Source organism: Paramormyrops kingsleyae, chromosome 24 (genome assembly GCF_048594095.1).
Source record: "Paramormyrops kingsleyae isolate MSU_618 chromosome 24, PKINGS_0.4, whole genome shotgun sequence".
In the NCBI taxonomy this organism is placed as follows: domain Eukaryota; kingdom Metazoa; phylum Chordata; class Actinopteri; order Osteoglossiformes; family Mormyridae; genus Paramormyrops; species Paramormyrops kingsleyae.
This window is the reverse complement of record NC_132820.1, coordinates 16315175-16339794: the sequence shown is the minus strand read 5'-3', so window position 1 is coordinate 16339794 and position 24620 is coordinate 16315175. Positions and strand designations below refer to the sequence as shown.

Below are 24620 nucleotides of genomic sequence, written 5' to 3'. Positions count from 1 at the left end.
ACGGTCTCCTCTCCTTACTTTTCACTGGTCAGCAGAGGGCGCAGGTAGCAGCCAAGCATGTTCTGCAGGTCTTTCACAAACCCACGTTCATGCTCCAGGATGTCCTGCACCACCTGACGAGAGGGACAGTCAAGGGGGTGAGCAGGCACCCGTCACAGGTGCTCCGATTCATGACCAGCATAACCAGTCACTCTCTCAGGTCTTCCTGTGTCCACATGTGGGCTTGCTGGGATGAAAAAGGCTTCTCTTCTCTGATCAACGGTACCAGCCTGATGGTGAAAAGACCTCAGCCGCGTCTTGGTTCTACACCTCAGAAAAGGATGTAGGTCTGCTTTGGTGTTTTGGAGCAGAACGGCCTTTGTTAACATGAACCAGGGGACAGGGATAATGTCTCAACTGATAATGAGTCTGACTATGGATCAGAAGATTCGAGGTTTGACTCCAGCTGGCTTGGTTGACACTTCTTGAGGGCAGCGTGCGACTCAGCAGGCTAAGCTTTTGTGCCTGTGATGGAAAGGTCTCTGGTTTGAACCAGACCTCAGCAGAACGGTCATGTCTGTGGGCCCTTAATCCCCAGCTCCATGGATGCTGCTACAAGTGGCTGCCCTTCACTGCCAAGCTCGCTCTCACCTCCGTGTGTGTGTGTGTGTGTCATGGAGAGCAAGATGGGGTAGATGAAAAGGGAATTTCTCCATGGGCATCAATAAAGTGCCATTATTATTATTATTATTATTATTTTATGTGATGACACTTTCCTAAGGGTGGTGTTGTTGGTGCACAATCGACTATGGACCTCGGTCGCTTCACTCACCACTCCGTAGTAGTTCTTCGTTAACTGAGGCAGGTCAAAGCCTTTGGCTGCCTTCGGGGACATGGGCTTCTCTGAAGTCGAAAGGGGAACCAGGCATAAGATCGCAGCACGAACCGGCAAGTGAGAATGACGCAGACTCCAAGTGACGATGACTCTCTATAGTGCTCCAGTTTAACAAGGAGATTCATGGTAGACTAGTGATTTAATAGAAGAGAAACTCAGAACACGTGAAAATAAAAGTACTGACAAAAAGTAGATTTCATCACTATAATGCAAACATCGATCCACTCAAACGCTCTACACAGTGTACATAGATACTGCATGATGAAGTATCTTTCGAAGGTCAGAAAGATTCTACTACACATTAGCAAACACCCTGACCTACTTTGAAACTGTTTTTAACTAGTTTGATACTAATGTGGCCAAACTTTAATGGAATTCATGTGAGGACATGCATTTCAGTTTAGATACACAAAGCACTTCACTTAAACCCATACAGATGAAATTCTAATACCGAACCATTAGACCAGTGTTTTGCAATCCGGTCCATGGGGACCCACAGACAGTCCATGTTTTTACTCCCATCCAGTTCCCTACTGGACTATCTGGCTGGGAGCTTGGAAGGAGCAAAGACGTGGAACGGCTATGGGTGCCCGAAGACCGGATTGGGTCTGCATTAGACCGCCCTGTGACCAGGGTGTCACCATAACCCATATATATATATTTATTATGCAGTTCCTTTGAGGCCACAAGGCATTCTAATTGCATATAATGTAGACAGATATCATGTATGTGCAGATGGCATTTCTGACTGACCCGACGGCTTGACCTCCCGCACGTAGTTGCTGGGGAACCAGCCCGTCTTGCCATTGAGCGTTCCCTCCCACCAGCCACCCTCCTCCTGCCGAGTGACGTTGATCAGCTCGCCCTTGTTGAAGGAGAGCTCGTCCTCGTTGTTCTGCTTGAAGTTGAAGCGGGCCTTCACCACCAGCTGGGTGGCGCCGCCGCTGTTCTCAGCCATGTCCTGAGGAGAGACACATGGGACACTCAGCTCAGCTTCACCGCTGAGCCGCGAAAAGCGCAGGGAGAGAGACGGCAGGTTCCCTCACCGCGGCCTTGGAGGGTCTGCGCTGACTCTTGGTGGACTTGAGTGCAGACAGGGACGAGGATGACTGGCTAGCGGCGGGGCAGGTCGTACGAGGGCATGGTCTCTCCACAACGAGGTCTGCGGGGGACAAACTCAGCCATGGACACGTTTCCCAAAAGGTCACGTTAGCGACTTACCGTTCAAGTTGCATGGGTCCGAATATGTAAGCTGCTAAAGTTGCTAGTGACTATGCTTCTGTGAAACGCCCCATGACAGACCAAATTTCAGCAGAAGCTCAGAAACACATCAGGAACATCAGCTTTGTGGTGGAATGGAGAAGCTGCTGATCTCATCTTGCGCCATTTGAAAGTAACAGTTATTACAGACAAGTCCAAGAGGGCATAACCCTCCTTCACGAAACGTGACATGTTCTGCCCAAAGAATATCATCTGTTATTTTTTCCCTGAAAACTAGGAAAACTTCTGGACGAAGCTGCAGTTTTATTGCTACTCGAGAAAAAACATCACAGGTCTAGAAGAAATGTTGCCCGTTACGGTTCGTGTTACACAAAATGGTGACTGTGGCCAGATGCACCAGGCAGCTGTTGAGGCGTCAGCAGCACAGACAAGCATGATGTAGTCAGATCTGCTCTCCTGACAAAGCCCAACTGATGGAGATCAGGGCTTCTTCTCAGGAACATTGCCATGTAACTGCTCATATGCGTTTTACTTTAGCCCCATACTGAGTCTGCTCATTCACTGCTCCTGGAAACATCCATGGCCAGGTTCTGTTAGTGCTATTGCTGGTAGTGTTAGAACTGATATGCTACTGGTGCTGTACAGCCTGTGTATCACTGTACATCAGAAGTCGTGAACATAGACGCTCTTTAGTAAAAACGTTCAAATAATAATGCAAATTGGACTTACTGAAAATACTGTAGATGAAGTTTTATCAACAAAGCAGTACGTTTCCATTTTAGAACTGCATTGTGATCTTACTTTAAATAAAAATATCAGCAGTTTTAACAATAACAGCACTGTCAAACACACCACCCGTGAGTCCAAAGCTGCCCTGTAAAGGGTCTAATCTGGCCCGCAAGACATTAAAATACAACACTGCTCTGAAAAATCCCACATTACTGTATTACAAGTAAGAAACTGTTATTGTTAGTGATATGAAAGATTTCAGATCTTGCATGTTTTTACATGTTTTCTTTACTCATTAGCACTTGCTGAATAAGTGTGCTGCAATTAACTGTGTAGACAGCACTGGATGCTGCCCACAGGGCCACCTTACCCTAAGATCACTGGCCGGAAGTCAAAAAGCAGTCAAACAAAAGATTGTATATAAATACCTTTTCTACCCTCTATGATGAATTTGAAGAATGGTTGACAGAGAAATACTGGCATTTATATAATTCCTCGCTACAGGATTATAAAGACTCCCAGATGGCTACAAACTAAAATAAAATATACTTGCACTCCAATGTCACATACAGTGGTGCCTGCGGTTCACAAACACACACAGTTCCAGGAAAGTGGTTGCGAACCAATTTGTACACAAACCAAGGCAATTTTTCTTAATTACTTCAGGTTTTCATAGTAAAAACTTTAAAGAAAAACACAATATAGTGTGGCCACGGGTGGACCGAGGCATCGCGGAAGCAGAGAGACCTGGAGAAATCACGCTCTTTATTAACAGTCCTTAAAACGACCACAACAAACACCCACTGAGCACCGAATTATTTTCATTTGAAGTCTAATTTAGTTTTAGGTGTGGTTTCATTCATTGTTTTTTCCATTAAATTTTTTGTTTTAACCAATATTACAGTTTATTTATTATTTTCATAGAAGGACAATTTTCCTTTCCCAACCGCATCTACACCTTCTCTGAGTTCCCACTCCAAAACAAACCAAAGAGGCAATTAAGAAGAGATGATAAACAAGAAGTAGTACAAAAATAAACACATAAATAAATAATCCCTTACTGTATTAGCAGATCCATAACAGGATCCATAACATCGCTTAATCAATATACCTTTTTGTATACTTAAAAAATATGTGATTTGCTCCATCTGGTAGATTTCCCATACCTTCTGGATCCATCCATAACTTATGTGTGTGTGGGGGGGTCTGGTTTCATTCATTTAATCTCCCCCCTAGATCATCAGGAATTACTCCATTAGCAAATATTTAATATTTTGGTATGTATTTTATAGGGATGGGCCGATCCACATTTTTTCAGTTCCGATTCGATTCCGATACAAAACTGCCAATACTGAGAGATTCCAATACAAGAGCTTTTCATACTTTAATATTTTGATATAATAAATGTATATATTTATACTTTATATATTATTTAGTATATTTTTTAAAGTAGTGAATACAAATGGAAAAAGTGTATGCCAAAAAATGTTTAATTAGGCTACTAGAAACATACATAATGCTCTGTTCCATCTTGTTTGTTGTAAGCATTTTTGAGGCATTTGCAGTTCAAGTGGAATATATCTTCCAAGCGAGGATACTAGGCATGTAACGATTAATCGCGAATCGGTTAAAAATCGATGGAAATGTATGACGATTTCAACCGGCTGATGTGGAAAATTAATCGCTACTTTAGGAGTACTTGACGGTATGTTACTTAACAGAAAAACTGGTGTAATATTACATTTGATTTTTTTTTTTTTTAAACAGTATTTTATTCAATTTCAGTTACACTGTTAAGAAGAGGATATGTTTTGCACAGTTTCGAAAGATAAATAAAGGAATATTATTGAATAAATTTATTTGCAGCTCATTCTGTTAAAAAATCATCGTATCTCGTACCAGATCGTGAGTTGAGTGTATCGTTACTATGGAATATTATTTAGCACTTCATAATTATATGGAATATTATTTAGCATTTCATAACACATAGAGAATGTAATCATTAGGCCTCTATTAAGAAGCTGATGTAAACTGGGTAGAGAGTGACTTTGTAACCTTCAGAGAATGCTGACCAATTACTGCTGTGCACAATGTGATTAAAAAAAAACAAGTATGAATGAGCACCTTGTGTTGGCTTAGAAGTTTCTGTATCTGTTAGCCATTTTGTTAGCCTTTAGTGTATGAATATGTACTTTATTAGTGCTGCAGCTTATCACTATGTTGAAGGACATATACCTTATTAACCTCAAGCCAGACAATCCGCAACAAGCAGAAACTGCCACGGTTTGCTACTGAAGGAAGGGATTCTCCTGAGTTCACCAAAAGTTCACGGCTGGGCATTTAAAAAAAACTGAGTAGAGATGGTCACATCACCCTTATGTTAGGCTGAGGCACCAAATAGTAAAAGAGATGATTGACAAAATTTATCATATAGGGGTGTGGATTAAGGGAGAAAACAACGATGGTGATTGGTTGAGGGAATGATGATGCTTAAGTGGCGAGGTATTGTTACACAATGAGAAAATGTATAAAAATTGGTGTAAAACAGTAATGGACACACTTTGTGTACAGCCTTGGTTGTAACTTCATTGTTGCAATAAAGACTGAATTTGGATCTACATCAGCGGTTTCTGACTTCTGATTGGGCAGGGAAGGAAAAACCACAACATTACTTCACCGTCACCGCCTTTGTTTTTACGCGTCTCTTGCTGCTGAGGGTATGCGCATGACATCATAGCAGGTGGAAGTCATTGCACTCACCCACTGAGTGGCGGAAAACCTGAGGCAGTATTAGTGTTCAGCTTCAATGCTGCAAAAGACTTGCGTAAAATGGGAAAGAGCTGTCGTGTGACTGATTGTACAAACTCAAACTGATTTAACAAGAAATAGGAGCTATCTTTTTACAGATGCCAAAAACTAAATGAGTAAATATTGGATATGGATCGGTCGCATATGGCCAATAACCTATCTGTCTAATAGGTCTGGATCAGTGCCGATACTGTTTGGATTGTGCATCTCTAAAATTTTACTTTACTTTTAGTGATTTATTTCGAGGGATAGATGGAAAGTTGTAGGACTTTTGCAGGCTACTATAAAATGTCACAATGCAGTGCCACTGGCTAATTCTATGGGGTAAATGCACTGCATGAGACCCAAAGATTAACAAATAATTAATTTAGTGAAAAAGTATTGAAAAATGGTAATGGGAAGTAACTTGAGTTTGTTTTTATTTATTTCAGTTGGTGTCTGAACAAATATTTATCATATCTTATTTTGTTTCAGTTTTGTTTCATGTTTCCATTAACGGTTCGTTTTAGTAAAATTCTTATTTATTCTTATAACATCCATAACACACTTCATAAACGTGACTTCTAAGAGCAGCTTTGCTCTACAGCGCCACCCCAGGCATGGCGTCAAAGTGCATGGTTAGCTGGTTCAGTGGTGCTAGAAGTATGAACGTTCAGGATTGAGGATGGTGCATCGCATGTGCCACAGTACGCATGTTCTCTCGTGAAGTATAAATCCTTAAGTTATGCTTGCGACAGAGAGCAGAGGAGAGGGCAGAAGCAGTGTGTGGCTCAGTGGGTTAAGCCTCTCTGCCTGTGATTGTAAGATTGCTGGTTTGAGGCCGACTTGGGAAGAATAGCCATGTCAGTGAGCCCTTGAACAAGACCCTTAACCCCCTGCTCTCATGGCAGGTGGCTGCCCTTCACCGCCAAGCTTGCTCTCACCCACATGTGTGTCATGGAGAGAAAGATGGGGTAGGTGAAAAGGGAGTGCCCCAACAGAGATCATTAAAAGTGTCATTATTATATTGCACGATAAGTCAATAACAAATATCATGACAGACTGCTGATTAACTGCGCAGACGGCACTGGATGTCAGCTACAGGGTCACCTCACCCTAGCAGACCACAGATCACTGAAGCTCTGCTAAGATGCACTGTCACAGTCTATTACCAGTAATTCTTAATCTTAGGTCATACTACTAATCACGCCATTGACGTTCTGTAAGGATCTGAGAGGGCTGCGTATATGGGGGGGAAATGTAGGTTACAGCTTACAGCTCGACACTAACGAGGCGAAACATCGTAATTATGTTCTGCTGTTGCCCGGGATCCCAAGCTACTCTCAGAGAATGCCCTTGAGCCAAGGGAGTAAAACAAGAAAAATCCCAAAGAAGTCCAAGGGGAAAAAAAAATAGGACGCAAGTGGCATCTCTAAGGCACATGGTGAGTCTTCAAGGAACGACATTTAATCCCAGATACACTCACACAGATGGTGTATATAGCTACACGGCCCATGCGGGGCTTTACTGTAGGGTGGTGACCACTTCCAGCTGGCCCTGAACTTCCTGCCTAATTTATATGTTGATGTTTCTTTTCCCCAAAGACTCCAGTTGCCCATGCTGTTTTGTTTGTTTTTCCGATCTCTGCTAAAATGGTTTCCTTTTCCGCTCTGTGAGTGCTCTTCCTTAATTTGGTGAAGCACCCACGCCCCTCGCTTCTGGCTGCCTCCCATCACCCTAAGGGCCAGTTCATACCCACTGCGGACGCGCCACAGCGAGCACTGCAGTGCCAGACCGTCCGCGTTCCTGCATGTTCACACTTACTGCGCCAACACGCCTGGCACCCGCGTACTTTGACGTCAGGCCAGGGGTGGCGCTGTAGAGCAAAGTTGCTCTAGGTCATATTTATGAAGTGTGCTATGGATGTTACCATAAAAATACTGGTGCACCGATGTGGAAATGTGGAAATTTTGACCAATACCGATAGATTGTGCACGATATTCCAATACCGACAACTGGCTAACCTGAGCCGCTTGTACCATCGGTGAAACTTGCGGACCTTGCTGGTGCAGACTAGCAGAATGATGCTACATCATTTTTTATTCTGTGGAAAAGGAAAGATTGATCGGTGGGCCAGATTTAATAATGAATTATAAACATGTTGTGGGCCAGTTTCACATGAAATCACTCATCCTTCACCTCTTGAAAGTAGCTGATCTAATACAACCATCTTTATTATTTTAAAGTCTTTAGCTCTGATCAACCAAGATCAACACACTGGACTGATACAGATATCGTGATGTTTTTGACAAATATTGGCCAATACCAGTGTCAGCCAATAAACTGCACAAAACAAGTTTTTCATGAAAATCAAGCGATGTGTTATATACTTTTGGTACACAAGGACATAGATAGGTATATAGAGTTGAGGTTATAAACATGAACGCTAGTTGCCAAAATTGTGAAAACACTTCTAGTTTTTAGAGATTGCAGAACTTTATTCCAGTAACTTATTTAATCGTTCAGTGTATGATATTTGTAAACATTCTTTGATTGTTTATAAACATTACTGCCAATATTCATGTAGTAATATTTAAAACGTCATGCCAAAAAATGCTAGGTGTTTCCACAATTTTGGCCACTGGTATATTTCATGTGGTAGTAAGGAATCATAAAGATGCCGGTTTTTCCCGACTTCGTCAGCTAGCCTTTCTTCCAGTCCACTAGCTGTGTTTGTTTTCAATCTAATACTACACTGTGTGCAGAATTATTAGGCAAGTGTGTACTTCACTTGTATCTTCTCAACCGACCAATACTTTCAGTCCAGATGAATCTCTAATTAAGGATCAACTGTTTAAAAAGAGCAAAATGTTCAGTATGTGGTCTGAATACTTTCTGCTTGGATAAAAACAGGAAAACATAGATACTTTCCTGTGCAGAATTATTAAGCAAATTACTATTACTATTAAAATGGGCCAAAGAGGACCTTACAGTGAGCAGGAAATAAAACAAAATAGTAAAGTACTAGTCAGAGGGATGCAAAAGATTTTTGAAATGTGATCACTGTACAATCACGTGTTTTGTTGCCAACAGCCAAAGAGGACTGAAGAGGCTTGTAGAGAGAAGATGACACTTAACACATAAACTGCCGCATCAAATGGCATCATTTTTCAAAACTGCAATCTGAATAGAATCTCCAGACCTTCTAGGTGCAGTGTGCTACGTGACATTCCTAAGGTCATAAACGCTGAAACATGGCCTCCACTCAATAAGGCTTGTAAGGTATAACACACGGACACATCTCAAGACTAAAAGTTTTGGGGACAGATGAGATGAAAGTGACTCTTGATGGAGCATAATGGATGGGCCAGTGGATGGAGATCCTCTTCAAGCACCAACAAGGTGATGGAGGAGAGATGACGTGGACTGCAATTATCAGTGATGAACTTGTCATACCTTTCTGACTTGCTGATTGTGTAAAAATTAACCACAAGGTCTACTGCCAGTTTCTAGAAGATACCTTCTTCAAACACTGGCACAAGAAGAAGTCAGCAGCTTTCTAAGAGGTTATGATATTCCTGCAAGACAATGCCCCTCCCTATGCATCAAAGTATTTCATGGATTGGCCTAGAAATGCTTGAAACATGATTGAATTATGACCTGCCCCCCTTCATTGCCTGACTCAACCCCATTGAGAACTACTGGGCCTTACCAAAGTGTGAGATTTACCAAAGTAGCAAGCAGTACCCTTCTCAGAGCAGCCTCTAGGGGGTGGTCCTAGCTGGCTCAGCTAATATAGGACAGGATCAAATCAAAAACCTGATTGGTTCAGTGGGCAACAGGCTCATGATGGTCATTTACAAGAAAGTTGGCTGTACTGGGAATTAAACTGGGTGAAGTGGGCTGTATAGAATGGCTGATAGCTTGTTATTCCTTATATATACTGAATAACAAAAAAATGTTTATTATTATTATTTCTGATGATGGTTAGAGAAATTCCAGTTTCTGATCGCCTAATAATTCTGTACACTAATAATCAAGCGTTTTTCTTTTTTTTTTTGTGAAAGTCAAATGTAACATTTTCTCTCTAAATAAATTTACTTTGTGTACAAGAAAGCTTCTGAATTCATTTTTATAAGTCTGCCCAACTTCTGCTAAAAATGATCTCCAGGAATAGTACTTGCCTAATAATTCTGCACAGTGTACATACCATGTATATACCATCTGCGGTCTAGTCTCCTTTCTGATTTCCTACTACATTTCGTCTGCCCAATGAACAATGAAGGCGTGCTGCGTCACAGAACAGACTGTCTGCGTCATTTCAGTTTTCAGGTGGTATGCGGCCTCATGCACAGCCCCCAAACGCAGCCTCTGCACCCGACGTCTGCGATGAGAAACACAACAGCCGCGCGTGAGCTCTGTAGCGTGTCCGGACCCGCAGTAAGTATAACCAGCCGCAACCAGGGGTCACACCACAAATACAGCCTCAGTGTTCTCTGCCGTGATTCCCCGACTCACCCACATACACGGCGCATGAAACCAAGCGGTGTCTGTCCGACCCGTCGCCATTCACACCCCATTACCGGGGAAGGCCCTCTCCCCCGACCCTCTGAGCTCTGCTAACAGGATCAAGGCGAGTGCCAGTTTGCACACCATATGTACGGCGTGAGAGATGAACGTTATGGAGAGCTGACAGATGGCATGTCTCTTCCACACACCGCACACGAACACATGGATACCCACAGAGGGACCGCAGCCCCCGGTCCATAGGTGAGCACAGAGCTCCTCAATGCCAGACTCTTCAGACTGTGCCCCCCCCCCACACCCCATTCAGGGTTAAAAAGATTTAAAAACCTTAAGGTCCTGCTCATCGAAAGATTCCCACCCACAAATATGAAGCGCATGACCGGCAGGGCCACGAAGTCCGCTGTCCTGCACCATCTGCTGGACACATGGTCATTTGGAAAAGAATCTGCCTTAGGCTCTGCCAGGGACCTGTCCGAAACCTGCCCCCACCCCTCCAGAAGGGTGGAACCGGCATGAAGGCCTCGGTGGACAGTTGGACAGCAAACCTTCTACGGTCATCACAGGGACTGACACCCGCAAAGCCTGAAACCTCCTGAAATTTCCTGTCTGGAACTCATAGATAGATAATAATAATAATAATAATAAAAAAAAAAAAAATAATAATAATAAAAAACTTAACAAAATGCAATTCTATTCACCGAAGTATTTCTGAAGCTGAATTATACTGTAAAGGCAGCTGCATGACAGAGGGCGACATGATAGTTGCAAGCTGAGGTATATAATAAGTAAATGTTGCCACCTTACGCTTTAATGAGCTTTGATAATAAAACACTGAATAGGCCACAGAAGTCAGCTGGTTCCACACATGTCTCGGTTTGCCCCCCCCCCCCACCCCCCAGCAACTGGTTCTAAAACGGCGCTTGTTTGATCCGCAACAGAACGAGAACAGAGTTTTGTGAAACTAACTGCACTGTTGGATTGTTAGAAAAAGACAACGTGATTTTCACAGCGTGCATTCCTTACAGGTAAAAAAAAAATAAATAAAACGCCTTGAACATTTTGGCTCTTGATCACACTGATAAACAAACACTGTTTACGCATATTTCTCTTATCTTACTATGGCGACTCGTTTTCCACTCGATGTTTTGATTTAATAACACTACAGTGCTGCTGCGGGCTGCCTGGTATAGGATTTGCCTCATGTCTTATTTCCTATCAACTTCTGTTGCTAAAAAAAAAAACATATTCTCAGATGGTTACTGTGTGCATCTGTCAGTCTCAGGTTTGATGTTCATGTACTGGTTCCTAATTTGTGTGGGAAGCCCCACTGTTTTAAAGAAACCATTTATGTGTCTAACACTGGCAGTTAAGCTATAGGGGTAATATCATTCAGCTAACTAACCGAGGCCATTTAACTTCAAGTATGTGGTTAATAACTTGTTAAAAAATACCGATATTTAAAACTAACAAAGTGCTGTGTCAAATATTCTTCAGAGTAAGACTGCGGCATCAAATCCAGAGAGTACAATTTGAAAACTGCAAGCAAACATCAGCATTACTGGTCACTGGTGCATGCCCCAGTTACTATGGCAACAGGGCACTGGATGTCCAGCTTAAGTCTTACCTTGAGTAGCGTAATTTACAGCCAGGAGGGTCGACAGGATCTGGCTGAAGTTCTCACCAGTGTACAGGTTCTCTGGCTCAAAACCCTGGATGAAATTCAGGGACAAGAAGAGTATAGAACAAGTTTTAGATGGTCAACATCTGTGGGATTTCACACAAACAGGTACTGTAGAAAATTACATCAGAAATGTAAATCAAGATGATGGTATGCAACAAATACACCTGTCCCAGAACTTACGCGCGTTTGCTGTGCTCATTTTTACCCCTCCAAACCTGACAACTAACACCAACATTCCTACTTCTGAACACCATCTAGAGTTACCCAGACCTTTGTGCGTGCTCTCCAAATGGCCGTGGATCCCCAGCGTGCCCCCTGTCACTCCCCATCATGTCCCACAGCCACTGCCTCGCTTCTCATCGCTCTCACCCACTGCCTCAGGCCTCGCCTCTCATCGCTCTCACCCACTGCCTCAGGCCTCGCCTCTCATCGCTCTCACCCACTGCCTCAGGCCTCGCCTCTCATCGCTCTCACCCACTGCCTCAGGCCTCGCCTCTCATCGCTCTCACCCACTGCCTCAGGCCTCGCCTATCATCGCTCTCACCCACTGCCTCAGGCCTTGCCTCTCATCGCTTTCACATGTCCTCTAATGGAAAGTTAATCGCTCAGACCTTTGCCTCATTCTACTGAACTACATCTGTTATTTCTAATAGTTCGGCGTTTCATTTACAAACATCAGTAACACCATGATGCATATGGCTGACATAAGGGATTGAGTAGAGACAAAACAAGCATTTTAAGATGATTATCAAACATGCGTGGATGGGAGGAGGATTACCTCAAATCGCATAATAATAATGATGTTGATGATGATTATTATTATTGTTATTTATAGTGTATCTAGTCAGTGTGAACACCTGGAAAGCATACAGGTGGATTGCCTATTTCCTGTCCTTGCATCACCAGTGAGTTCCTCTTATGGGAATGACACGGTTTCTAAAACAAGGAATAACATGTTTAAAGGCTGTGTTTGTTTAGGCTTATTTTTGAATAAACTAGTACTGGTCTGGAACAGGGTAGGCTTGTGAATCAAAACGAAGGGAAATGAGGCTTGGAAAGTAGATGCAGCAGCAGGGTGAGTGCAGTGGGGATGTGCAGAATGCAGCAGCAGGGTGAGTGCAGTGGGGGGTATGCAGAATGCAGCAGCAGGGTGAGTGCAGTGGGGGGTGTGCAGAATGCAGTAGCAGGGTGAGTGCAGTGGGGGTGTGCAGAATGCAGTAGCAGGGCATGTGCAGTGGGGGTGTGCAGAATGCAGTAGCAGGGCATGTGCAGTGGGGGTGTGCAGAATGCAGTAGCAGGGTGAGCGCAGTGGGGGTGCGCAGAATACAGCAGCAAGGTGAGCGCAGTGGGGGTATGCAGAACGCAGCACCAGGGTAAGTACAGTAATATTTTATTCTTGCGCAGAATGCAGGGTGAGTGCAGTGGGGGTGCGCAGAATGCAGTAGCAGGGCATGTGCAGTGGGGCTGTGCAGAATGCAGTAGCAGGGTGAGTGCAGTGGGGGGGTGCAGAATGCAGTAGCAGGGCATGTGCAGTGGGGGTGTGCAGAATGCAGTAGCAGGGTGAGTGCAGTGGGGGTGCGCAGAATGCAGTAGCAGGGTAACGCAGTGGGGGTGCACAGAATGCAGTTGCAGGGTGAGCGCAGTGGGGGTACGCAGAATGCAGCAGCAGGGTGAGCGCAGTGGGGGTACGCAGAATGCAGCAGCAGGGTGAGTGCAGTGTGGGTACGCAGAATGCAGCAGCAGGGTGAGCGCAGTGGGGGTACGCAGAATGCAGCAGCAGGGTGAGCGCAGTGGGGGTACGCAGAATACAGCAGCAGGGTGAGCGCAGTGGGGGTACGCAGAATACAGCAGCAGGGTGAGCGCAGTGGGGGTACGCAGAATGCAGCAGCAGGGTGAGCGCAGTGGGGGTACGCAGAATGGAGTAGCAGGGTAACGCAGTGGGGGTGCGCAGAATACAGCAGCAAGGTGAGCGCAGTGGGGGTATGCAGAACGCAGCACCAGGGTAAGTACAGTAATATTTTATTCTTGCACAGAATGCAGTAGCAGGGTTAGTGCAGTGGGGGTGCGCAGAATGCAGTAGCAGGGTGAGTGCAGTGGGGGTACGCAGAATGCAGCAGCAGGGTGATGGCAGTGGGGGTACGCAGAATGCAGCAGCAGGGTGAGCGCAGTTGGGGTACGCAGAATGCAGCAGCAGGGTGAGCGCAGTGGGGGTACGCAGAATACAGCAGCAGGGTGAGCGCAGTGGAGGCACGCAGAATGCAGCAGCAGGGTGAGTGCAGTGGGGGTGCGCAGAATGCAGTAGCAGGGTAACGCAGTGGGGGTGCACAGAATGCAGTTGCAGGGTGAGCGCAGTGGGGGTACGCAGAATGCAGCAGCAGGGTGAGCGCAGTGGGGGTACGCAGAATGCAGTTGCAGGGTGAGCGCAGTGTGGGTACGCAGAATGCAGCAGCAGGGTGAGCGCAGTGGGGGTACGCAGAATACAGCAGCAGGGTGAGCGCAGTGGGGGTACGCAGAATGCAGCAGCAGGGTGAGCGCAGTGGGGGTACGCAGAATGGAGTAGCAGGGTAACGCAGTGGGGGTGCGCAGAATACAGCAGCAAGGTGAGCGCAGTGGGGGTATGCAGAACGCAGCACCAGGGTAAGTACAGTAATATTTTATTCTTGCACAGAATGCAGTAGCAGGGTTAGTGCAGTGGGGGTGCGCAGAATGCAGTAGCAGGGTGAGTGCAGTGGGGGTACGCAGAATGCAGCAGCAGGGTGATGGCAGTGGGGGTACGCAGAATGCAGCAGCAGGGTGAGCGCAGTTGGGGTACGCAGAATACAGCAGCAGGGTGAGCGCAGTGGGGGTGCGCAGAATGCAGCAGCAGGGTGAGCGCAGTGGGGGTACGCAGAATGCAGCAGCAGAGTGAGCGCAGTGGGGGTATGCAGAATGCAGCAGCAGGGTGAGCGCAGTGGAGGCACGCAGAATGCAGCAGTAGAGTGAGCGCAGTGGGGGTACGCAGAATGCAGCAGCAGGGTGAGCGCAGTGGAAGCACGCAGAATGCAGCAGCAGGGTGAGCGCAATGGGGGTACTCAGAATGCAGCAGCAGGGTGAGCGCATTGGGGGTACTCAGAATGCAGCAGCAGGGTGAGCGCATTGGGGGTACGCAGAATGCAGCAGCAGGGTAATGCAGTGGGGGTGCGCAGAATGCAGAAGTTATGTAAAAATCCTCCAAAACTATTATCAACAAAATTTACTTCTACAATAAGCAAAAAGCTTCAGAGAATGCAAGATGAAGAAAGAAGATTCAGCAGCGCCCCTACTGGTCATTGAGTGGCAGTACTTATGCCTGTGGTCATAAACCACTGAGCCACAGAAAATGCTGTCAGCAAAATGATCACCATGAAGCACAGTACCAGTTCTTCCTGAGAGAGAAAGGTTCTCCAGAGATGCATGAAACTGGACGATGGGTGTGGTTTCTTAATGGCTCTCCAATGTCCTCTGCTGAGAATGAACTCTTTACTGCACTCCTTACTGCGCTGCTCTCAGGCTTGAAGTATGAGAGCATACAGACACTCAGCAGCAGATTCCTCTACAGGTTCCAAACAGGGCTGAGGTGACTAGCGAGCACGTCTGGCTACGCACTCCTGACCACACTCAGCCACTCTACCTCAATGCAACCGAATCGTGATTCACAGCATGTCACAGAGGCTGAGCACCTTGCCCGCATTGTTCACATTACCTGACGTTCACTTGCTGACCAGATATTGTCTGTCTGTACACGTTTGTATAAATGCACTGTTTTACTTTCGGGATGTGAGAGTTCCACTGTAGCTGAAACATTCACACCACAAAGCATCTCAAAGCCTTGATGGCGGAGAGAACATCTTGATGTGTAAGGAGGAGGCTGACTGAATTTATGAGAAAACGGTAATAACCCTGAATGTGGTATATTTTTACAACTTTGATTTCCTGGAACGTAAAATAGGGAAACATCTTGACAACTAACACTGGGCAAGAAATCTGCTGCCATGTGATACTGGCTGGTGATGTTGAGACAGGGAGGGATTTAAAGAAAGTCATGTTGGTTCTTCTAGTGACGACGCTACATTTCGGGAACGGAACTTCACAGCAGACCTACTCTCTTCTTACTTTCTGTTAGACCACCACAGAACACGGTGTGTCCTGAGTTTGCAGATAGTACTTTCGAGCCATTTCCTAACGAGGTGCCAAGTTTGGGATGTTGGTCCATTTGTGCTATTAATTAAGTGTGATTGATATTACCATCCATCTTCCAACTGCTTATGGTAAGACAAGGTCACGGGGCCCGGAAGCCTGCATGGGGTCACAGACTGCTTATGGAAGCCTGCATGGGGTCACAGACTGCTTATGGAAGCCTGCATGGGGTCACAGACTGCTTATGGAAGCCTGCATGGGGTCACAGACTGCTTATGGAAGCCTGCATGGGGTCACCCTGGAGAGGTGGCCAGTCCAAAGCAGTCAAATACTTAACTCGAGGAGGAAATGAAGTACTCTAAGGAAACCCAAAGCAAACGTGGGAAGAACATGCAAACTCCACACGCGCCTGGCAGGACCCTCAAGAGGCGTGAGGCAACCAGGGAAACTCGCCAAGCCGCCCCGTCCATAGCACCTAAACTGGTACTAGGTAAACCAGGGTTATTCAAGTCACGGTCCTCAAGGTCTGAGCCCTGCTGGTTTTCCAGCCTTCCTTTACCTGTGAGCTGGGTATGAAGCCTCTGTGGCCAATCAGAATCAGTAATTATTAAACCAACTACCTGGGAGAACTGAAAACAAGGCCTGGATTTGGATTTGAGGTCCAGATTTGAAGATCTCTGAAGTAAACTTAAACAGTGGTTTAGTGATTAGTTTTGTGTCTGTGCTAATGAAATGTATCTGTTATATTACAACAAAACACATCCATCCATCCATATTCCAGTGGTCATGCAGTAAAGAGTGGTAGGGGTCTTCCCAACCAACTTAGGGCGACACGGGAAGAACATGCTAACTGCATATGTGTGAACCCTGTCAGCACTCTCCACTACACCTCCATACTGTCCTTTCAGCCAAAGCAGAGCCTACATCTAATAAATGACATCACAATTGTTAATTTTGTATGACTGTCCAAAGGCACATTTTAATGGGAAAACCAATGACATTTCAAAGCATTAGTCATTTTTAATCATCACATTTTTATGACAAGAATTTAACATGACTGGAAATTAAAGTGAGTTCTTATTTATTGCCCTGACTTAAGCATGGATTACACATATGATTAATTCTATGGAGAGCGCAATCAGGCTAATTAACATAATTAATGAACAGATTGGCTGGATAGAGAGATCATGAGGACCAGGCCTGCATAAACACTAGTATTACATCACTGGGGAAACAACAAAAGCCAAATAACATACGTTTAAATAAATAAGCTGGAAAAATCTGTTGAAGTAGGTCGGCATGTCTTTTGCCTCCCTGCGTGGAACACAGGGAATCTGAGGGGAAGAAGCCAGCCCCCCCCCCACCAAAAAAAACAAACAATAAAAATCCTGAGACAGAAACAAACTCTATTTCATTCAAAGCTATTGGTAATTAAAAGCGTGTGGTTTAGAAGCCCCAAATTAGCACTGGCTGGGAAGCGGCCCCAGTCAGGAGAAGCACCTGTGCCGGAGCCGCCTGAGGAATGCTGCGGGAGCGCGGGCTTCACTCCCACATGAGGAGAGCAGCTACTAAGCGGGACGACAGGAAGAGAAGTCTGACTGGACGCAAATGCGACCGAACTGGGTGTGGAAACCCACAACATAGCACACACTACTCAGAGAACAGCATGCTATCCAGCGTTAACGGAGGTCGGCTCTACCTGGAGTCAGAATCCACCATGGCGGATTGTATAAAGTCTAAAATAGAGACTTCCTCTCCTGTTAGCTTCTTCCTCTTTCTACAGATCCCCTGCAGAAGTGAAAACTGAACGGCCCCATTGTTCGGTCACATGACTGGCCAGACCTCTCTGAATATTACAGCTGCAGTTAAAGATAGGCCCATACTAGGCAGGCAGGGTGAAGACGACACTGACACTGCACAGGCAGCTACTCAGTCATAAAAATCTGCAACATACAAGGGATTTTGGGACCAAAAAAAGCGCAAGAAACCATTACATGCCAAACAAAAACTTTTTAAACCACGTCAGTGTAATTATATCAATTGATACTACTAATTCACCTGATCCATAACCGCGTGGGAGCCAAACATGAGGATCATGCTCTTTCTTCCTGAGACCTCCAGCAGTTCTTCGCTACAGCAGACTGTCTCACGATCGGACATGACCAGACCCGTCTAGGGCCTGCCGCCACATACGAGATTCTACAGGCACACTCGCAGACAACCAAGGCACACGGCTGAATGTGATACACAATTAACTAAAGCAATATATTGAGTAGAGCTGTCAGGATTACTCGATTAAACTCGACTATTTAAAAAAGCATCGACATTAAATTTTCCTTCTTGATTACTTAGCAATATAGCGGAAGGAAGACTAAGCACAGAAGATGAGGGTCCAAATAAAGAGTGAGAGCATCAGTTGTGTGCAAGAACTTCACATTAAAAGTGAATGAAAATGCAGCCATCTGTCAGTATTGCAAAGCAGAATTTAAATATCATCACAGCATGACTGCAATGCAAATACATCTTAAAAAAAGACATTCTGGTTTGATGGACTCACCCAATAATGCGAGATCAGCCATCGATACGCCCCATTTAGCCTCTCGAAGTAGCCTACCTGCTTGTCAAAATAATCGCTGCTAAAATGAAGGCTAGCCCCTTCGCTTAGCCACGTCATCTTACATAATGGGGTACATAATAACCAATTAATATAAATCTTATGTTTTTATGTGATGTGTGTTCTGAGTAGGGCTGAACGATACTAGAAAAAGTCTACACTGCGATATTTAGGAGTTGAAAATTAAATATACAGAGGTACCTTGGTTTATGAGCATAATTCGTTCCGGAAACATGCTTGTAATCCAAAGCACTCGTATATCAAAGCAAATTTTCCCATCAGAAATAATGGAAACTCATATGATCCGTTCCACAACTCAAAAATATTCATATAAAAATTATTAATACAAAATATAAAGTAAAAATACATAAAACAAATTAACCTGCGCTTTACCTTTGAAAAGAATCGTGGATGGTGTGAGGGAGATGAGAGAGGAGGGTTATTTTGTAGGATGACTTTCACTATAATTAACGGAATCACTGCTATCTGTTGGCTCACTGGAATCTTTTTGCTGTTTGTGCTTCTTTAACAAGGAACCCATCCAATGATAGCCTCTTGCCTCCTTTTCGATTTCGCAAAAATGTGGACATTGCATTGTCGTTAAACAGATTCATCGCTCGCACTGCTACGCCCTTATTCAGGTGGTGCTTTTCTACTAAATTTTGACTATACCAGTGAGGCATGCCGACTGAGACCGAGCATGGGAGACAATTACCCAGAATTACGCAGCGTGAGAAAGTGAATAACCATTGGCTTAGTTGTGATGACGTGCACTCGGCGTCAAAACAAGGAGCGCAAGCGTGCCATATGATTTTTGATGATACTTGGTGCTCGTAAACCAGGACTTGCTCGGTTTCCAAGTCAAAATTTATTAAAAATCTTTGCTCGTCTTGCGGAACACTCGTAAACCGCGCTACTCGTAATCCGAGGTTCCACTGTATGGCGAAACAGAACTTTATCTACCAACAAAGTCTGTCAAATAAGTTGGAGGAGCTGCACCAGCAGACACAAGGCAGTGCCGACAAATCACCTGCTTTTGCTCAATATCGTCCCTGTGAAATACAATATAGCAGAATACGAATGTCTTTTTGTGATCAGTTCTTGTCTGCTTTTCTCCTGTTTACTCATTTGGTCTACAAATGAGTCCAACAGCAAGGATGAAAATGCAGTGTTTCCCCTACCATTATATTAGGGGGGAGCCCCGCCCCCCCTTGAAGGTCAAGTTAATTTTATTTAATTTTATTTTCTATATAGCGCCAGATCACAACAGAAGTCATTTAAGGTTACCTTTATTGTCCTTTTATTAAACAAACTAAATAGCCTTATGTTATTTATCTTATTTACACAACAGCTTGTCATTTCTGTCTCTATATGGTTGCGCGTTTACAATTCTCCTCTGCTCTCTGTATCGAGCATGGCGGAGTTCCGCCCCGATGCACAGACACGTGTGCGCACACACAGGTGAACACACTAGCACCAGCGGACAGGGAGTGTTGGAAAATATGTCGCGTCAACCACCTGAAAAGCTGACAAAAATGAACAGGGTAATAAATACGTTTCACAATGGGATTTTCTGCTATAAACTATTACTATTTTAAGCTATCAGCTATCACTTTTAAAGCCTAACAGTTAATGTATTTGCAGGTCAAGACAAACATCCGCAAGAGGCTGCAAGGAGACCATCTTGCAGCCTGCATGCGGATCTCAATGGGCCAGACGTTTCTGACTTCCCATATCAAGAGGCTCTAGAAATGTTCTTCCAGAAGCCCAGAAAGAAACACTGCAGTGACAAAAGCTGCACACTTTGTGGATAATTGTCATAAAAAGAAATGTTCTGATGTTTAGTTCCGTTGTTATATTGACTGCGCTGTCATTAAAAGAAACACATGAACACCATGAATCCTGTCGGTGTCCGTTCTCCTCGATCGCATGCAGCACTCATGCAAAAGCAGCAACAGTAAACTTTAGACTGATTTTTTAAAGCTATACTAGAGATAAGGATACAAGGAATTATCATTAAAATTGTGAGAGAGCAGTATGTAGCCACGACGACTCTGCTTCTCCCACTGATATTCTGACCACTCCCACGACGACTCTGCTTCTCCCACTGATATTCTGACCACTCCCACGACGACTCTGCTTCTCCCACTGATATTCTGACCACTCCCACGACGACTCTGCTTCTCCCACTGATATTCTGACCACTCCCACGACGACTCTGCTTCTCCCACTGATATTCTGCCCACTCCCGACGACGACTCTGCTTCTCCCACTGATATTCTGACCACTCCCACGACGACTCTGCTTCTCCCACTGATATTCTGACCACTCCCACGACGACTCTGCTTCTCCCACTGATATTCTGACCACTCCCACGATGACTCTGCTTCTCCCACTGATATTCTGACCACTCCCACGACGACTCTGCTTCTCCCACTGATATTCTGACCACTCCCACGACGACTCTGCTTCTCCCACTGATATTCTGACCACTCCCACGACGACTCTGCTTCTCCCACTGATATTCTGACCACTCCCACAAGTGTTTTTCCCTGCTCATCGAGAATTTGACCCCTTACATGTTCATTACACTGCCCCCATGAAACCATATGGATCCAGCCCACCCACCGAGAAGCTGAGCATGACCATTAATATTCTCCGACTCCTAAGGTTCACACCGATGCAGCCATTACCTCAATATCCTTGCAGGTTTCATTTCCCAGAAAAACGAATACACAACATACATATTGTAAGATATATTGTTAATTAAAACATCTAATTCACTTATGAAAATTACTTCCACTGCAAGGATATTATTTTCCCCTTCAGCAATATATTTAACAGGACTGTTGAATGCAAAAGATGACATCAGCTTGAATGGACACTATAATTAGTACAGCCCAACCTTTGTCTTCAGGCTCCTTTCAAAGAGGGTAATTGCACAGCATTCAGTATTAAGTCCTTCCCTCCATCTTCCACAAATAAAAATGACAGCATGCATCAGAATTAGGCTGAGTAGAGTAGTACTATCTGTGTGTGGAGCCCACAGGTGACAGATTATGAGGTAGAGGGTAACTTCATTTGGCCAGCTTCTGTTCCACAAGCTGCTGTCACAAGGTGAATGAGCCTGTGTAGGTCATCCAAGATCTTACCTCCATTGAAGTTTCAACATCTAGTGGTCCAGCTTAAAAGCTGTATAAGACATTTTTGGCAGCATAAAGTACCATAAATGCTGCATGTGAAATAATATGTTTAAGATTCCTTTTACTCAACCAGTATGTATACCACACTTAGATAAGTAAGCAAATGTTTTTTTCCCCCAAAGCAACAATACAGATGAACAGATACCACTGCACAGAAGGCACAACTGCAGCGTCTGTTTTGTGGCAACTTAAGGGGCGAAGTCCAGTCCCTAAAAACCAGAACATGACGACCAAGAGCACAGAATGACATCCTTGCTAGGGGCTAAAACTTTAATTGTTAGGATTTAGTAACCAAACCATAATTCTAAAATAAGTGGCATATGATCTCAGTGACAAACTGGTTTATTTACAGGAAATGCCTTATAAATTCCCATTGTCCCAAAAACACCTTCCACCCGCAGGCTTATTTATGCAGAGTCCACATGCACAGACTGAGTGAGAAATCATCCATACGGCAAAATTCCATGCAAACACCACAAGATATAAATAGGGAAACTACAACAATCCTGACAGGAAATTCTCATGCCGTGCAAACGGACCTGGTCTCTACACCAAACCCAAATGATGCTTTAGAGACTTAAATGTAATGACTATGTACGACTAAAACTCTTCTGTAAAAACAACCCAAACTAACTTCATGCAGCTACTGACATGTGCAGCAGAAGAAAAGGCTCAGCGGCAGTAGAACTTAACATGACTGAGAAGAGGGAAGCACATGTGCAGGAAGTCGAGCGCATCTGATAGAAAAGAGAAGTGAGAAAGTGATTCGGCTGCATTTTGCTGGAACCTCTGAAGCCTGTGGAAACCAAAACGAGCAGCAGGGCACCATCCGACTGGCAGCAATCGAGCGCGCAGTCTCTTTACACGTGTAAAACAAGCAGGCAGATTCACATGATTTGGGGGTCTCTTTCAAATGAAACTCACAACACAAGTTGCAAAACAATTCAAATACAGATTCTGCCCACCAGAAGCACAAGAATAGCGGCTGCTCAGAGCCTGCAGCTAAGCCTGTGTCTGGGTGTGTTTCTATTCTTGCACGGGGCAGGGTTAACCACAATTCTATCGTAAAAACGTACCACTTGTTTGCCATTAGCCGGCTATTACTCGTACAAGCCAGTAATGAAACAGCGGCCTAAATTTTATTTTAATAAAAACGTCAAGCTTTCAGCGCAGGCTGATGGAACCACATCTCAGGCTTTCGTCTTTACCGCCTTCCAAGGTTTCCTGTCACCATAACGGGAGGAATGTTTCAGCCGAACCCCAAGCAAAGGCCACTGTCATTTTAGGGATAGTTGTTTTCATAAGTGATGAACGCAGATTTAACCAAGCTGCGCTTATCTGTTATATAACTGACTGAGAGGCTTATGCAGGTGTTGAATGACACATGAAGTTTATTCTACATTTACTGGAGGCAAATTCGGTTTTCAGGGAGTAAAAAGTCACACCACCAAGGTGAAAAGCAGACACACATAACGGGAGGACGGCGGGAAAACGGCCAGCAAAGGCATGTCCCCACTGCTGATATGACAAGCCTTGTGTCTCCACCTGTATGACGGGGCCACAGTTCATGCAGGGTACTAATCACCAAAGGGGACCTAATCTGTTGAATAAGTAAGTTGGAGGAAAAAAACAAGACACAGCATAATTTCTGGAGAAGCTTGCTTTGAAGCTTGAACCTCACATGCACGCAGCTTCAGGAATGCTTGCAATTTATGAATTTTGTGCACTTATCAGTTATGTGTCACATTGGCTTTAACTCAAATTTTTATCAAACCGTGTGTAGCCAGATCTGAAAACCACCATTAATGGCTGCGAAAAGTCAAAAACTTCAGGAAAATTCAGTCTTCGTTGGAGAGCATGTTAATAAATGGCTGGCCAGGTTTAATCACCACAGAAGGATATTAGAGGGTGTAAATTCTAATGTCAAATCCATCCATCAGCTTACCCAATAATACCCAATGATAAAAACAGCATTATAAAACACAAAACATTACCAAAGTATAGAGAACACAGTTGCTAAACAATTATCGCATTCTGTGGACAAACAAAATGTATCCTATATGGGAAATGAGATGATTCTAGCATAGAAATTGATTAAAATAAAAAATAAATCAAGTCAGACAGAGCTTTCCCACATTTTGCTTCCCTGAGTAGCCTGTTCGCTCACTGACCCCTATGACCCCTAAAATGGTATGATCCTGGACATGACATCATCGTGGCTGCACGGTGACTGGCGAATGCCTCTGGGCAACCTTCAGCCTACCCCAGGGAGCATGGGGTAAAAATACGCCGTCACAGGGCACATACACACACTCGCACTCTATGGGCAACGCAGAGACGCCATTTAGCTTACCCACATGTTTTAAGGCTGTTGGTGGAAACCAGAGAAAAGGTGAATTTCACACATACAGAGAAGGGAAGGGATTTGAACCCACAACCCAAGATCCACACAGTCACATTGCTATCCACTGAACCACGATGCTACACAAATACAGCATCTCTGCTTTTTATAGTTATTTATCTATTTCTTCAGGAAATGGTGATTGAAAGATGCATGTCAGGGTCCATGTGGAGAATTTATTTCTACACCATGCAACATCACTTATCTAGCGATGCAGAATGCATCTGAACACCTTTTAAAACTAAATACTAAAAACTAAACAAGTTCTCCCTGATTAGGAAGTAGAGAAGTTTCAACTATCTTGCAACCTTCATTAAGATCCATCCATTTTAAGTAACTGCTTATTTAATTAGGCTGAGATCTCCCTTGATTGGTGTTTCTCCTTTGGCAGCACCAGCGGTCCACATTACTGCTCCCTGCCCAGACTG

General features: G+C 44.5%; 1 protein-coding gene across 2 annotated transcripts in view; it reads right to left on the bottom strand.

Moving 5' to 3' along the window:
- LOC111860548 (rho guanine nucleotide exchange factor 6) overlaps window positions 1–24620 on the bottom strand; it is a 47154-nt gene that overhangs the window by 19838 nt on the left and 2696 nt on the right. For both annotated transcript variants that reach the window (XM_023844354.2, XM_023844353.2), the window contains exons 3-7: window positions 11763–11847; window positions 1921–2036; window positions 1628–1835; window positions 812–882; window positions 19–113 (exon numbers count right to left, since the gene is read on the bottom strand). In XM_023844354.2, coding sequence (XP_023700122.1) covers window positions 19–113; window positions 812–882; window positions 1628–1835; window positions 1921–2036; window positions 11763–11847 — 575 coding nt within the window. The remainder of the gene's footprint in view (window positions 1–18; window positions 114–811; window positions 883–1627; window positions 1836–1920; window positions 2037–11762; window positions 11848–24620) is intronic.